Source organism: Dioscorea cayenensis, chromosome 9 (genome assembly GCF_009730915.1).
Source record: "Dioscorea cayenensis subsp. rotundata cultivar TDr96_F1 chromosome 9, TDr96_F1_v2_PseudoChromosome.rev07_lg8_w22 25.fasta, whole genome shotgun sequence".
NCBI lineage: Eukaryota > Viridiplantae > Streptophyta > Magnoliopsida > Dioscoreales > Dioscoreaceae > Dioscorea > Dioscorea cayenensis.
In genome coordinates this window covers 30,958,314-30,974,508 of record NC_052479.1, presented here as the reverse complement: position 1 = coordinate 30,974,508, position 16,195 = coordinate 30,958,314, and the positions used below count along the sequence as shown (strand labels likewise).

The window sequence follows — 16,195 nt, the reverse complement described above, 5'->3', positions numbered from 1 at the left end:
CCGGCTGATTCCCCTTTTTTAAATCACCATCTACTGGTCTCTCTCTCTCCCGCCGTCTACTAGTCTCTCTGTCACTATCTACTCGGTAGCCATCTCTCTTCCCAATGGGTGTGAACGATGATATTTTTTTTTGTTTGCTTTTTTCCTTTCATTTTCATCGTGGTTGGTTGTTCTTTGTTTTCAAGCTTCTATTCTTGTTATTTGTTACAGATTTGCAAGAACATCATTTTTTTTTGGGTTTTGTCATGCAATCTTCATACCATCATTTTTCTCAGTTGGTTTTCTCGTTTAGTTTTTCTGAGGATGAGAACGTATCTATATTTTTTTCTAGGGTTTATCTTTAGTTGTTCTTCTTGTTTCTTATAGATCTGCAAGAACATCAAAGGATTTTTTTTTTATTGATTCTGGTCATCAAGTAATCATCTTACTATCGTTTTTTTCTCAGTTTTTTCCTTAAGTTTTTCTGAGGATGCGAATGTGGGTGTATATTTTTTAGGGGTTTGTCTTGCCCCATTCTTTTTTTTTATAGATCTACAAGAACATCAATTTTTTTCCTTGGTCGATTCTAGTTTATTTATCATGTGATCTTGTTACCTTACCATCGTTTTTTCTCATTTTGTTTTTTCCTTGATATGGAGTCTGTGTACTTTTTCAGGGTTTCATTCAACCGTTCTTCTTTTTCCTTACAGATCTGCAACAACATTAATTTTTTTTGGTTGATTCTATTTAATTTGGATATATAAGATTTTAATTGCAATTACACTTGTAGGAGACGTTTATGAGGCATGTGGATGGGTTCCCTTCGGATATTACAAATACAGTTGATTAGATAAAACAACGTTGGGGTCTTCTATTCAAATCTCTGAGGCTGGAAAACTGGGTTGTAGACTTGCATATCAGACCATCAGAGCTCATGAATGAAATCGGCATAACAATGAATACCTTAAAAATAGGTGAAATATAGGATTGGAATATTTTGCATACTCGTGTGATGTAATTAACTTTGGAGTATTTTGGATACTGTATCATGTAATATATCTTGTTTATAATTTTCATTTCTTGTGGACATTAACATTAATGTATGGGTGATTGAAAGGTTTGTTAGAAAAGTTTCAAAGATGATAATTAAGGATTGTTTTATTTTCTTACAAATCTACTGGGTTCCATTTTGTGATTAGCATATGTAAATTTATTATATATATTTAATTTGGTAATATTTTGTAAATCTGGATATATAACTTGTACTTAGAAAAAAAATATTTCAAAGCAATTATAATTTAAAGTTCATAATGTAAAAAAAAAAATTTAAAAAGCAGAAATCTTATACAGTAATACATGCCTTAATTTTGGGGTTATATGAAAACAAACAAAATTGATTCAATTAAAAATGTAGACTTAAAAATAACCCAATTTATCATTTAAAAAACTATAATGTTTTGTAACTAGTAAGTAATTAACATTATAATATGTTAATAGACTATTAAATTTTCAAGAAATAACCTATATAACAAATATGGGGTAACCTCACCTCTATCCCGAAGTGGTGATCGTAATCCCACTTTGGTGTTACCAAACACAAGAAACTACTGAAGTGATCTATTCCATGATTTGATTTTTACCATCCAAACACCTGAAGTGGTTATTGAATGGGGATTTCCCTCTCAACCAAACACATGGAAGTCAAGACTTCTAACTGAAATTCACACTTTCACCGATGTGGTGTTTTCAGACTTCCCCCACTTCGGTCACTCACTTCCTAACCAAACACGCCATTAAACTATATATCAAATATTTACACTATATATCAAATATTTAAACGATATTATACTTATTTAAACGGTAAGTATATAAATTAAATATTAACATACAAATTTAAACAATAACATAAAAACTTCAAACTTACTTGTCCATAGAACAGTTGAGGAAGATCCTTATCAACTCCTGCTCGAATTTGTTGAGGAGTGATTGTCCAACGTATTTTTTCTTCTTCGGAACAAAGTCTTTCCGAACTTTTTCATATTGTTGGTTGGCAAGGATCATATCTCTCATTCCTTGTTCGGTGGCGTTCCATTGCCCCTCATCAACAACTGTTTTGTGATCATTATACAGCACTGTTGTTGACGGTTGTCGGTATTCAACACCAGCAGTATCATCCTTCGATGCGGCCACAATGACAACATCAGCCGGAGACATATCCTTACATGCTTCTTGTTGTTGTGGGATTGTGTCTGCCTTCGATGCGGCATTATCGGTGGCTGGTTCCACTGTCACCATGATTTCGTTAACAACAGAGTCAATGATCTTCTCAACCGCGCCCACGGTAACAACATCAACGGGAGACACACCCTTAGCTGGTTCCACCATGATGGGGATAGTGTCCACCTTCGATGCCACACTGTCGACTGCCGGTTCCACCGTAACAGGGATTTTGTTGACAACAGAATCAAGGATCATATCAACCGCGGCAATGGCAATATCATCTACAATCTTCTCCACAGTGATGGCCATGTCATCAACGGCGACTGACTCAATGACAACATCAACCGCCGATGTTGCTGCTATTGTTTCATCGTCAGCTGTCATTATTATTTTTCTCTTTTTGCAAGTCTCTTCGAATGTGGCTGTCTTGGAATGACCATCCTAATACATTCGTCGTCATCAAATTTCGACGCCTCGTCAGTCCCGGACGCTTCATTTGTTTGGAGGGATGGCGCAATCAATTGTGGCCATCCTTCCAATGCCTCAACCCGAACGACATGCCGAGGGAACTCGGTCATCAATATATCTGGCACACCTGTAGAAGACTTGTAGTGACATCGTCACCTAATGGCGTCAGGAGGGCTATCACGGTCTGGGAGGAGAGGGGGCTGAGGCGATCGGGGGGACTGTCGTTGTCATGGTTGGGGGAGTAGGTGTTGCAATTGGACGGGGTATGGGAGGGCTTCTCCGGCGTCGACGAATGGGTGCGTGCGTTGGGCTCGAAGTAGGAGAACGACGTCGAGCGTGCACGGAAGAGGTTGCCCTCTCATCTTGCCTTCGAGCAAGTGGTTCTGGAGTAATAGCATCCACCCGGCGGTTGCCCCGAACAAATATAACTTCATCAGCATTCGCCAGGACCAGCTCAGGAAACTAACATATGTAAACCAAATAATCTCAGCGAAATCATTCAGTTTAAACAATAATAAATATATTTAAACATTTAACTTATATATTTAAACGTTATCGCATATTTTTAAACAGAAAGCAAAATGTTTAAACTTCCAAGAATACTTTTAAACGGAAAATAAACACTGTTAAATGTTAAATACTATATTGAAACATTAACTGTCGTTATTAAACACATTGTTCACGATTTATTATCTCTTTTTCTTCGAGAGATGACAAATTGGTTTCTATCATTGTTTGCTTCCGGTAACTATTTTCACCGTAGCACAACATTCTTGGAGTCTTACCGAAACGTACTTTCTTTCTTGTTTCGGTCAGCTCATAGAACCAGATGTTCAGCGCGACCGAGCAACCCTTAATATATCCTGTATTGGTCTTCTTTCCCGCGCATCTAGCTTGCACTCGAGCGGCCGCTTGTGGAATGTCCGCCATAAGCCACTTGTGTTTCGCCTGCGCCCATACGTATCGCCCCATGCCAGGTAGTTCATCGACATAATCAACGATCCAGTTCGGAATCAAGCATGAGATATTTGTGAAGAGGATTGTACCCATGAGGTACACCATCAGGAGTTTGGCAAAATTTTCTTCTTCTTCTCTCTGTCCAACAAGTTGCTCGAGAGTGCTCTTGATGGAGTCTCTGTGTCTCTCATAGGTTTTTGATAAATATGTCTATTCGAAAACTGAGCGTGTTTTCTTCTTCTGAAACACGACTGTGTCTCTATCGCAACGCAGACTAAGAACGAGGGCCACATCTTTAGGCCTGAAACTCAGCAGGCTTTCCCTGATCCTGAATTTATTGGTGCGGCCATCGTACCTTTGCAATAGAGAATCAAGAAGGGCCCTCTCTTGGAATACAGCTTCCAGCTCAGTAAATGCTACAAACGGTGTCCTTCAGATGATCTCTCAGTGTCGAGGGGTCATGTGAACTTTCAATTCAGCCAAGGTCTCCACTACCAATGTCAAGTAGCATCGCCTATTAACTAGGTTGACCGCCATAAACACAAGTCTGCGACGATAAAAACACATTCAAGAGTATTCACAAATTTTTAAGCAGAAATATAAGGTTTTAAACGGTAACCTCTCAATATTTGAACAGAGATATCACTTATTAAATAGAGACCTATTTTCTTAAACAAAGACAACAATACTTAAACAGAGACAAAAAAATTTAAATTGTAACCTCTCATTTCTTAAACGTAAACCTCATTTGTAAAACTGCAACCATATCAAATGAAAGGGGAAACATACATTATAAACATTACACAAATCATAACAATTGAAAAACTATTTTGATCGTGTACACAGACTAAAATGTAAAACAAAACAAAACCCTAGCCGAGAAATCTCTCTGCAGACTAATAAAACCCCAGCCGAGAAATCCCCCTGCAGACTTCAATATCTTCCAATAAAAACAGAACTATAAAACAAAACCGAAAAATCTTTCTTTGTAACAGAATAGTTAACATAAAACCATAATCAATATCTTAGATTGCAAACTAATGAAATACCGAATAATTGTGCAAGACTTCTCTTTCGAGACACCGGTGGAAAGGGAAAAGCTGAAATTACAGAGAATGTGCCGGTAGAAACAACTTCGGAAAGAGAAAAGCTGAGTTGAGAAAAAAACAAGTATACGGCTTTAGTAAAGTCGTCTCTTGGGGTTACCCTAAGAAAAACCCCCCATTTCCTCTCAAACCGCCGAAATGGTTGCAGTGTCACGACTTCCCATGTAAGGGCAATTTTGTCCATAAAATTTAAAAATAACTCCGTTAACCACCGTTACATGAGTTAGGGGTTTGGAAAACATTGAGTTTAAAAGGAAGGGATTTTTAGGGATTTCTAAATTAAGGGGGTGTTTTTGGTAATATTACAAACTTATGGGATTTTTTTTTTTTTGACAATTTTCAATTAAAATAAAATTTTAAAACAAAAAGATAAGGATATATATATATATATTAATATCATATATGTATTGAGAAAGAGGATGATAGTGGTGTGGGACCCACTCAACTAAAAAAATATGAGTAATGCTATATTTGACGAATTCCTCAGCCGAATTTCTTGGCCGAATAACGTGGAGGTCCACATGTCACCCTCTTTTATCCTACTCACCCCATCTAAAAATTAAAAAAAATAATCCACCGTCTTCTTCATCATATGACCGCCACCGTCATCCCTCTCACACCACGATTGCCATCTCGCCTGACCATACCGGCACCGTCTCCGACATCATCAGCGCCACCGCACCACCATCAAGCAACACATTCACCACAAAGTCCTCTCCAGAAGAACAAGTCTCTATTTTTTTTTTAATCTAAATTAATCATGGCCAAAAACAAACAAATTTACAATCACTTAGCCTTCAAATCCTCTACAATAAGCACCTGCAAAAAAATATCTAAAAAAAATAGAAAAGCAACAAATTTACAACAGAAAAACAAAAACATTTAAACAAATCAAGATCATGTCATCAGATCCCTCACCAAATCAAATCATCATGACTCCAAATAAACAAGAAACACCTCCAAGAGATCCAACTTCTGAATCCACTCAACCATACCCCCCCTTCACATCTCTCCCCTGCCCTTAATTTTTTTAAAATTTGGGATTAAATAATTAAAAACAGAGGATGTGATTTGAGGCTAGAAATCAAGGAGAGTTGTGATCGTGACAGTCACCATGGCCACCACACCACTATCACACCGGTTTAAAGAAATTATGAGATGGTGACGCAGCAGAGACAGCGAGACCCTCTCGGTGGCGAGGGGCTTGCGATGGGGGCACAAATAGGAAGGTGATTATGGTGTGGTGGCGGTGACATCGGCGACGACACTGGTGGCGTCAGGCGAGACGACAATCATGGTGTGGGAGGTGTTGTGACAGGGCTTTGGCATTAACCCCGCGTCAAGTGTGACGATGGCGGTCAGATGATGAAGAAGAGGAAGAGGTTAGGGTTATTAGTTTTAACTTTTAGATGGGTTGAGTAGGATAAAAAAAAAAAAAGTGTGACACGTGGACCTCCACTTCATTCGGCTGAGTAATTCGGGAATTCGTCAAATATAGCATTACTCAAAAAAAAAAATACACCAAGCAAGCAAGCAAGCAAATGACAGCTGACGGAATACCATGAAGTAAGATTAATATCATGTATATATTATTTGTTAAATCATACATCAGACTTTTGAAACCCTTAAGACTTATTGAATTATAATTATCTTTAGAGAAGTTTGTATACAAACCCATACAAAAGTGCATAATTTATTGATTTTTAAACATAAGAACTGATGGATTGATGATCCTATTTCGTATTGATGAAACTTATATGATATTTTTTATAATTAATCATGACATGAGTTTTAAAATTTCAAATTAATTTATATTGATAATTGAATTTTATAATTTAATTAGATTAAGTGAATTTTTATATTAATAAAAGTTTCTATTTTTTATGATTTTTTATTTTGTTTAGAGTAAATCTTACCTTTTCCTCATATACATGATTTAGGACCTCAGGTATAGTAATAGAAAAGCGTGCGATAGCTTTTACATATTGTAAAAAAAAAAAAAAAAATCTTTCTATTAATTATTAAATTTAGAGATAAATTTATTAAAATTCATTAAGGTTAAGATTGTATAAAATATGTATTTTTAGTAAGTATCTACTGACCTATCAAACTTATAAACTTATTGATTAGGCACTATTTCTATTCCTGTTGTTTTAGAATTTTGATCATTAATATATTAGATTTTTGTTATAATTTGAGTTTTTTATTTTGTCAAACTTAAAAATGTTTTAGGTGGATTTGAGACCGCATATATATTATATTATTTAAAATTTATTAATTTATTTTTTTGTATAAATTTACTGATTAGGTTTTGAGATTGGCTTTTTTTGTAAGATTTGCCATGTGATTATATAGTTATTATTAGGTGTTGAGTCTAACTATTTAAGTTCAAAGTATGAAATTATGAATTGAGGCATTTAAAGTTGCACGACCTCTTGATTGATTGACAATAAGATTTTTAGGTGTTCATTTATAGAAAAATCTGAGATTGAATCACAAAACATATGAGAATATGTCAAGAAATTAATTCTACGCTTGTACACATCTTTTACGTCTTTTAAATAAAGGTTATTTGTCACTTATTTATTAAAAAAATAAAATTAAGGATGCTCTTCATGCTACAACTCCTCAAGATTGAGCCGTTTTAAAAATGCTTTCATTATAAACAAAATATGTAACTTGAGATTCAACAATTTTATGGTTTTCACTGTTTCAATAGATTAATAAAGTCATTGTTTTTTAGTTTTGTTTACTTAAATACTGTGACTACGGAGGTTGACAAAGAAAAAAGATTTAAGACCCACCACACTTATCAGTGAAAAGAGTTTTGTAGCACTAGTATTCTTCCAAAAAGAGTTCAGTTCCTGGGCTTGTTGACATAGGAGAGCCCAAAAAAGGTGTGGGCTGAGTCATCCAAATGGCGTAGTGGCATCTCTCTCTCTCTCTCTCTCTCTCTCCCTCTCTCTCTCTCGTTTCCATCCATGTTTATCCTCTTCTTTTCCTTCCACTACTCAAAAATCCAGCAGCACTGAGCAGAGGAGATGTGATTTCTCCTCTTTTACTCGGTTGTTGTGATTTGAGCTCAGCTTATCATCATAATTTGTGTACTTGAGCAGCACTCTTGAGATTTCTCTCGGAGAAGAAGAAGAAGATGCGGCATGCACTTAATGAGCGCTTCCATTGTTCCCTCTTCCACCCGATTTCTCATTCCTGCCTCTCTTCCTCATTTCCCTACATCCCCCTGCCACCGCCATTCCCTCACTCCTTCCCGTCATTTTCCTCGCTGCGCCAATAAGCCCCGACCTTGGTGGCAGAGGCTTTTCTCCGATGACACCGCCACTGACCATGATTGGTTTGATTGGGGCGCAGACTATGTGCAAGAGCCAGCTGCTGCACTGGATGATCCGGACGAGGACGAGGATGCCAAATTCCAGGCCTGGAAAACCAGGGCAGAGGCCATCTCCGAGCTGAGAGAGGCCCAGGAAGATGCAAGAAACTCTCAGGGGCGTGAGTGGGAGGACTGGCTTGAAGCCGACTCGTCTGCCTCATCTCCTTCCGAGCAAGATTGTGACTGGGGTGACACAATGGAATCATCCACCCAGATGACTGGTGATGATCCAGACGATGCTCGCCGTGGTGATTCTCTCGTTGGTGTGATCAAGGGCTTGATTCTTGGATCCGATGACGACGAGCTCTTGTTTGAGGACCGGGTTTTCCAATTCGCTTCCAGAAGCTCGGTGAGTCATTCATCTTGCTATCGTCTTCTTCTTCTTCCATGATGTTTTTGATAGAGGATGATGATGATGATGGTGATGATGATGATGGTGTTTTTTCATACTTTTTGATTTGAGATTATGCATACATTAAGTCAGCTGATTGCAGTCACTCATTCAATATTTTATTGAATATTGCTCTGTTTTTTAGCATTAGAAATCAATCAAGATTTTTTTTTTCCCTCAGGCCAAGTTCATCGCTCTGTTAGTCCTCGTCCCATGGGCTTTAGACTTTCTGGTTCACGATTACATGATGATGCCATTTTTAGACAGGTGAAATTTCTTGTGGGCCTGTTCTTCTGGCTCAAATGAACTTTATGTCTATTTGTTATTCCGTTTATCATTTTGGTCCAACTTATTGTCAAAGTCCACAATGTTATTGTTTTATTGTCATATAGAATGAACAAATATTTACAGCTCGTCATAACATGAAATATTAAGAAGAGATCCACTCTCCCAGGCTATCATCCTTTTAAAGCTTGACAGACCTCAAGTGTTGGGAGCAGTAAAACTAGTCTAAAGACTGTTCTGGTCTCTTTATTAAATTTTACAGTGGACTTGCTTGAACTCAGCTAACCTCTGTGCAATGGGAATGCCTTCCTCTTTCTTTTGTTGTTTGTCATGTTTCTTGAAGAAAATTCTGTCATCTAAGGCTTTGTTACGTTGTGTTTGCTTGAAGATTATGCATCTTCTGCATTGGTTACTCTTTTAATGTTTTATACTTGGATAGGTATGTCAAGAAAGTACCACTTGCTGCCGAGTTGCTAGATGTTAGAAGACATCAGAAGCTTGAGATGATTAAGGCTTTAAAAGTTGAAAAGGCAAGATTCCGCTTGGAAGTGGAGATTGGTAAATCACCTCCACTTTCTGACGAAGAAATTTGGTTGGAATTGCGGCACAAAGCGTAAGATGGAGCTATCCAGTATCTTTTTGGATTATCTAGATGGCCTAGGATGCTTGTGCTTCATCTATCATTGCTCATTTTTTTTTCTGGTGATGCTTTCTGATGAGGCATCAGAGTTCAGTCATGTTGATGGTAGTTTGGACTTTTGTGCAGTTTAAAGAGTTACTGCTTGAGCCCTGCATTCTACATAGCTATAATTTAATTATGTTCACAGTTGGCTGAGAAAATATTTATGGCCATATTTAAGGAAGGTTAGAAGTTCCAGAGTGCTATTTAAATGTTGTTGATGCTCAAAAGTATTGAGTGACATGATTTTTTCTATGTGGTTTAGAGTGTCACCTTAATCACAGAGTTTGCATAGCCCAGATTTATTTTCTACTGCCAATTTTGTTGCATGTCTGTTAGCTGTTAGAGAAATGTTTTCTAGGCAATTTGCCATTAATTATCAATACATATGGATACTTTTTACAAGGACAAGAGGCAAAATAATAAATTTGCCATGGTTGGAATAACATTGCTTTTTGTGGATAATGTATAAAGGTTATGCATGAAGATGACCAGAGTTTTCATTAGGATAACTTGAAGTTTTTGTCCCAAAGTTATTGATTGTTCTCTATTCAACCTTGTTTTCCTAAAAATGTCTATTTTACTTTCATGCCCACAAATCTGTTAGATATTTTGCTTTTTCCTTACAATTGAAATTTCCTCACATAAATATTTTCTAAATCCTTATCTTCTTGGTGTGCTATTCGATCAGCATTGAATTAAGGGATGAGCAGAGGTTAGAGAATCGAAGAGCATTTGCAAATATTTGGTCAGATACGGTGTATGGAATTGCATTGTTTGCACTTATATACTTCAATAAGAGTAAAGTGAGTACGTGTTCTTATATTTACCTAATTTAATATGATCAAGAAAGTGTACCATTGTTCATCAGTTAATTGATGAATGCCTCTTGCATCGAATGTGTTTTATATGGATCTTTACTGATATGTCTGGAAAGAGCATACTTTACTTCACCATACTTCTCCTTAGATAGTGATGGGACTTCAATATTCATTTTCTTTATTATTATTATTATTATTATTATTATTTAATTTTTGGCCTTGTTGTTTCGTGCTCTTGGGTATTATGTGTTGATAGTCAATTTTTTTTTTATATTTTTTTATTAACTTCTATATCAATTCTTTGAAAGGATGTTGAGGTTGACCAAGATGTAATTCATAATATTGAACAGGAAGCTTACTTTGATAAAGTTGGTGAAAATTTTGTTGTTTTAGTATTTCATTATGTAAATCAAGAAGATGGAGAAAATGCATCATAGTTGGGAAAGGCATGATTGTATCAGCTTCATTTTTGAAGAAAACTGCATTCATTTAATCATGAATTATCATGATACTGAGCTGTAGTAAAGTTACTATAGAAGCCATCCTGATTTATGAATAGTAATTAATAAATGACCTAAAAGGTCAGCTACTGAAGTACTCCTGAATGGAACTGCACTTTCCTTATATTAAAGTAGTATGCTGTGATGTAGAGAAATTTGGTATGTTTGCTTGAATTATATTTTTCTAACATCTGTTCAGGTTGCTTTGCTGAAGTTTACTGGATACAAGGTGTTAAATAATGTATCTGACACTGGGAAAGCCTTTCTCATAATTCTTATCACAGACATATTTTTGGGGTATGATGTTAGCTCCTTTGCTTGTTACGATGAATTTAAGTTGAGTACATTATGTTGGTGTTCTTTTATTCAATGTTCTGCATACGGATAACAAATTCTGTTCAAGATCATAATTGTTTGCTTGTGAATGGCCCAAGTTATACAAGATCTTATTATCAAAATACACCTGAGTGAGTCACATTCACAACCTTTAGTCCAGTCGGATAAATTCGAATTTAAAATTTAAGTGACTTGGGTCATTTCAAGTTTTATTTTGGCCTTTGAATGAAACATGGACTATGGTATGGTCTACATCATCAATGTTTTGACGACTGCTAGATATCTTACCATTTTATGAATCTAATATTCCTTTTATATATGTTGAACCCATCTCTTAAGGTTCAAAATACAAGAGGCTCTTTACCAACTTGTATCATTTCATTTAGCCTCACCACGTAATAGAAATGGCCTTAAGATTATGACACTTTTGAGTTTGAGCATTATGATATAGTTTTGGAATTATTCAAAGACATACATTTAGTTTCTGAATTATTCAAATTTATATATTTGATATCCAAAAATCAACTGGGAAATGGATTTGTCACACCTCAAACCTATCCACATGCTTATGGGTAATTGGCCCAATGTGCATGCAAGGCCTTGAACCCAGTTATTATAGTTTTGTTGGATATTCCACTCATCTACTCCACATGATGTGAATAAGGGATTAAAAAAACTGAATTAGCTTGACAATCTAGTAAGTCACTGACAATTTAAAGTTCTCTATCTCAAAACATAGTGTTTTATAGATATCGCAAGTCTCTAAAATACCACATTGCACATTAAAATAAATTTCAGAGAACACTTGAAAATAACAAAATTTCTCAAATCAAGTATAAAATTTATAAACCGAAGTTTATGTCTTGCAAAATGTTCTATGACCATGATAATCATTGTGACAAGGGTCACATCACCTAATTACGTACTGAATTTCATCACACTTGCCCAAATGGTGCCATAGACCACATATTACATAAACCATTATTGTTTTACCAATGGTTTGGTATCCAAAACTAGTTTTTCATGGTCTAACATGTTAAAATGACCAACATTTAACCCCATTGGCAAGGTTCACAATATACGCATATGCGAAGACAAAATCACAAAAATGCACAAAGATATTTTTAATAATCATTAATGCACAAGTTTAAATTTGAAATATTGACATAGTATAAATATAGACTTTGTAAAAAAAGGTACAAAAAACTCAGTTTCATTTAATTGTCTAGATTAATAAGCATATGTATGTTTTCCAAAATAGTAATTCACACATTTAAGTTAGCCTCAAATTTCCTCCCTACATGACTGGTGCTTAGATAAAATAGCGTTTTCTTGCTTTCTTTGGCTCAGAATAGGTTCTTGTCATCAAAGATAAAGTGTATATTATTATAATTTTTAGAAAAAAAAATATTAGTTGAATTAGGAGGACTTTTTCAAACACAACTTACAAGAATTCCAATCCATTGGTGAAACCATTTAGAGTACCAAACAATCATATGATCAATTTTAGGGTCTGAAAACACTAAAGATTGTATTTAGCAAGATCTAGTTCCTACTAACATTCAAACTAACATAAGATCTGAACAAAGACATCTATCTTAGATTTAAACATTATATGATGAATTCCAAAAGTATATCTTCTAAAATAGATTTACCTATTCAAAATCCTCTAAATCACATGTTAAACTGTAAACTAAATGTCTAATTTCTCATAAACAACTCAAATCCAATGCTAGACTGAAAGGTGAAAATCTTTCAAATCTATAAACTAAAATAACCAAGATGTGTGAGAGCTCTTAATTTCAAAACATTCTCCTAAGATCCAAGAGAAGAGAAAACATGAGCCATGATTCCCATTGAGAAAAGATTGATGGCAAGAGTAAATAAAAAAAATTTGGGTTATAACTTTTTAATAAATTGCGTTATTGAAGAGAGCTTCTAAATAACCTTTGAAATTTTGGATATTTTCCAAATAGGTCTATGAACTCTTTAAAATTTAAACTGCACATTATAGGATTAGGAGGGGATTTTTGCTTTATTGAATTCTCTGCCATTTGTTTGTTGCTGAACCTTGACCCTATCACTCTTGACTCTCATTAATTAGAGGTCATCACTAGCTTTGGATTTATATGGTTTTCTTTTTACGATTTCTTTCATTGTATTCTCAGCTAATTCTGTGAAACCACATAATCAGTTTCTTTTCTTTCTGTCATACTATAATTACGCCAATTACGCCAATTAATCTAGGAATATTAATATTCTAGGGATTATATGAGCAGGATTATTTTTTCGTTGGTCTGGGGTGGTGCTTCCATGGACAAGAAATTTTTGATATTTTGGTCTTTTTGTATACATGTGTGTTAACCACAATTTTTTTTTTGGTGGTTTGGTTTCTCAAACTTTTTTGTGAGCAGTGAATTGTACCTCCCACAAAGTATATAATTTTGATTTTTGGTGCACAATTTTATGTTCTTAAATGCCATACAATCGTGTAATTTTAGTATTGTATGTTTTATGTATTTAACATCTTGGATCTTATTGCAGATATCATTCTGAATCTGGTTGGCAAGTTTTAACAGAAATAATTCTTGAACGTTATGGAGTTGAAGTTGATCAAGCTGCAATTACCATTTTTATTTGCACTGTTCCGGTTGTCATCGACGCTTGTGTGAAGCTTTGGGTATGTATTTTGTTTTATCTGATCTTGGAATCTTTCTTTAGAGTAAAAAAAGAGCAAGTATTAAAGGTTCTTTTTGATTCAGGACAATTGTTTCCACTCAGTTATAAAATTCTTTGATTAGTTTAAATAAAAGCAAGCTCTACTAATTCAGATGACGAAGTAAGGTGTTTAGAGTGGAAAATATGCAAAGGTGTAAATAACCTTGATTATCATTGATGGATAATAAATGTATATGAAGGCAAGAATCAAGCTTGTTGGCTGTCGAGTTATCAACCTTAATTCAGTTTCAGTTTTAGGGCTGAAGTTGAGCTAAGAAATTCAATCAGAGCATGCACATAGACTGATAGAATTCTAGACTAGAGAACCAATATATTGAACAAAGGATAAAAGGATAGTAATAAACCAAAGTTTTTATTCATCAAAAGTAGGTCCTTAATTGTATCAATCGTGATGTTCATATAGACCTAGTTATTCACAGAACTGGCACATCTAGAAAGGATAAGCCTCTATATTTAAATTAAGATAAACTTGTCCTCCTAATTTGAATTCCAAACAGTTGTAAAGATTAAACATTTCTCCAACTAGGTGTCTTTTCCCATACATTTATAACTTTTGGCTTTGTTGCGCACATCACTTTTCTTTCTACCAAGTTACTAATGTCCAGAATGGGGTAAAGTAGGTGACAACTGGCTCGAGTTAAACCACATGCATGTGAAAACTTACAGCTCATAATCATATGATTAAGATTAGTAGTCAAGAAGTGAAGTTTATCCATTTTATTTAAGACAAAAGTTATGCTAGGTGTATCTCCTTGAGGTGTAATATATAAAAAAGTTAAAACCTTCTTTGGAATAAGTTCTATGTTGTGACTATGGTGGTGTCCTGTAGTTTTTGTGGCTTCAGTTTTAGGATCTAGGGCAGAATTTCTTATGACTATATGTTTCAAACTGCATTTTTGGGGTAAATTTATTCCTCCTTTCTTGGGATTTTATCTTTCAAAACCACTATACTATTTTATGTCACATTATTTATCTAAACAAGGCCCAAACGAGGTTCCTTAATATCCTTTCTAAAAAATTTCACAAAATTCTGCTTGGGATTAACTATCACGGCCCTTTTTGATTTGGCCTTGAGTCTGGTTGTGCAACAAAACTAGCTAAGCATATGTGAGCATACAAAAACTTATTCTAAGTTGTAGTAAATGTTCAGAATAATTGACTCTGGATACTTGCTGAGCAAGCATCTGTTCACAAGCATCAAAGTATCACTACTGTAGTTGTATTGTTTTGCATTGCTTTTGTTTAAAGCTGATGCTATTTATTGAACATGTCTTTGTGTCATGCAGCTATTTAAATTTCTCCCCAAGCTATCACCTAATGTGACAAATATCTTCCGGGAAATGAAGCGGCATTAGGGATGTTAAATTTATAAGTGTTCTGAGAGATCTTGAATCAACTGGCTATGGTTCATGGGACTTTTTTCTTGCCAGCAGTGAACTAAACTCATGCTCGTGCCTTGTAACAATCTTATCTTTGTATTTGCTGCTGCTGCTGCTGTTTTTTTTTCCGTCCCACTTCTGTTCATGGCAAATGACTATAAGCTTTCATTTGATATGGAAGCTAACTCAGTCTTGATCAAGTTCGGAAACCAAAAAAAGATGTAAAATGGATGGATATAAAATTTTTTGCTCTCGAATTGCCGCCCCCGTCTGATCTGTTATTGCAAAGAATGTCTGCAAGACTGAGACGATGTTGTGGAATTTGCTGGGTATGCATCTAGGTGTATGCTCACGCTCACTGAGTATGGTCATAATAATTTTTTGGTGCATCTGATAGTAACAAGGGCTTGGCAATCTCTCTGTGTGTGTGTGTGTGTGTGTGTGGAGAAACTGTTAAATGTGAAATTAAGTCTGATGAAAGCTCTGGCATTGTTACCAGAAATGTAAGAGCTGGATGATAGTGCTATTTATCTCCCACTATTTATCTCCCACGTGGAAAGTTGAGGATTTGGATTTTGTCACAACACGATTGAAAATTTGCATGCATGATTGAGAATTTGTATGTGTATGGGGTGTGTATGAGTGTGGTGGTTTGTCCAACATTGTCTAGGGAAAAAAAACTCAAGAAATGTTGGCCTCATGATATGCTTCTGCAGAGCTTCACACCTTAATTTGTTTTAATTTTTTGAGAAAGAAACGAGTTCGTCTTGCTTAAATATCCGTGAATTCATAATTGAGTGGTTTGATGCATGAATAATTTTGATAAATATGATGAAAGATACCAGATAACGAATACCAAATGAACATTTGAGTCTGCTATGTGGCCTCATCACCGTAGGGTAGCCCAATCCTCCGTTGCCAATGAGGCACTTGCCATTAAGCAAACA

At 35.4% G+C, this 16,195-nt stretch overlaps 1 protein-coding gene across 1 annotated transcript; it reads left to right on the top strand.

Moving 5' to 3' along the window:
- The first annotated feature begins 7,663 nt into the window (after positions 1–7,663).
- On the top strand, positions 7,664–15,864 carry LOC120268991 (chloroplast envelope membrane protein). Its single transcript, XM_039276270.1, has 7 exons — positions 7,664–8,467; positions 8,691–8,776; positions 9,234–9,407; positions 10,165–10,279; positions 10,994–11,091; positions 13,675–13,810; positions 15,156–15,864. The coding sequence occupies exons 1-7, from the start codon at positions 7,889–7,891 to the stop codon at positions 15,222–15,224; spliced, it is 1,257 nt and encodes a 418-aa protein (XP_039132204.1). The 5' UTR covers positions 7,664–7,888; the 3' UTR covers positions 15,225–15,864.
- Positions 15,865–16,195: the final 331 nt, after the last annotated feature.

Excerpts from the sequence above, each read along its gene's own strand:
- LOC120268991 (XM_039276270.1), top strand. The coding sequence starts at position 7,889 with ATGCACTTAATGAGCGCTTCCATTGTTCCCTCTTCCACCCGATTTCTC. Across the intron at positions 9,408-10,164 it reads TTGGAATTGCGGCACAAAGC|CATTGAATTAAGGGATGAGC; the intron begins GTAAGATGGAGC and ends CTATTCGATCAG. Across the intron at positions 10,280-10,993 it reads TATACTTCAATAAGAGTAAA|GTTGCTTTGCTGAAGTTTAC; the intron begins GTGAGTACGTGT and ends ACATCTGTTCAG.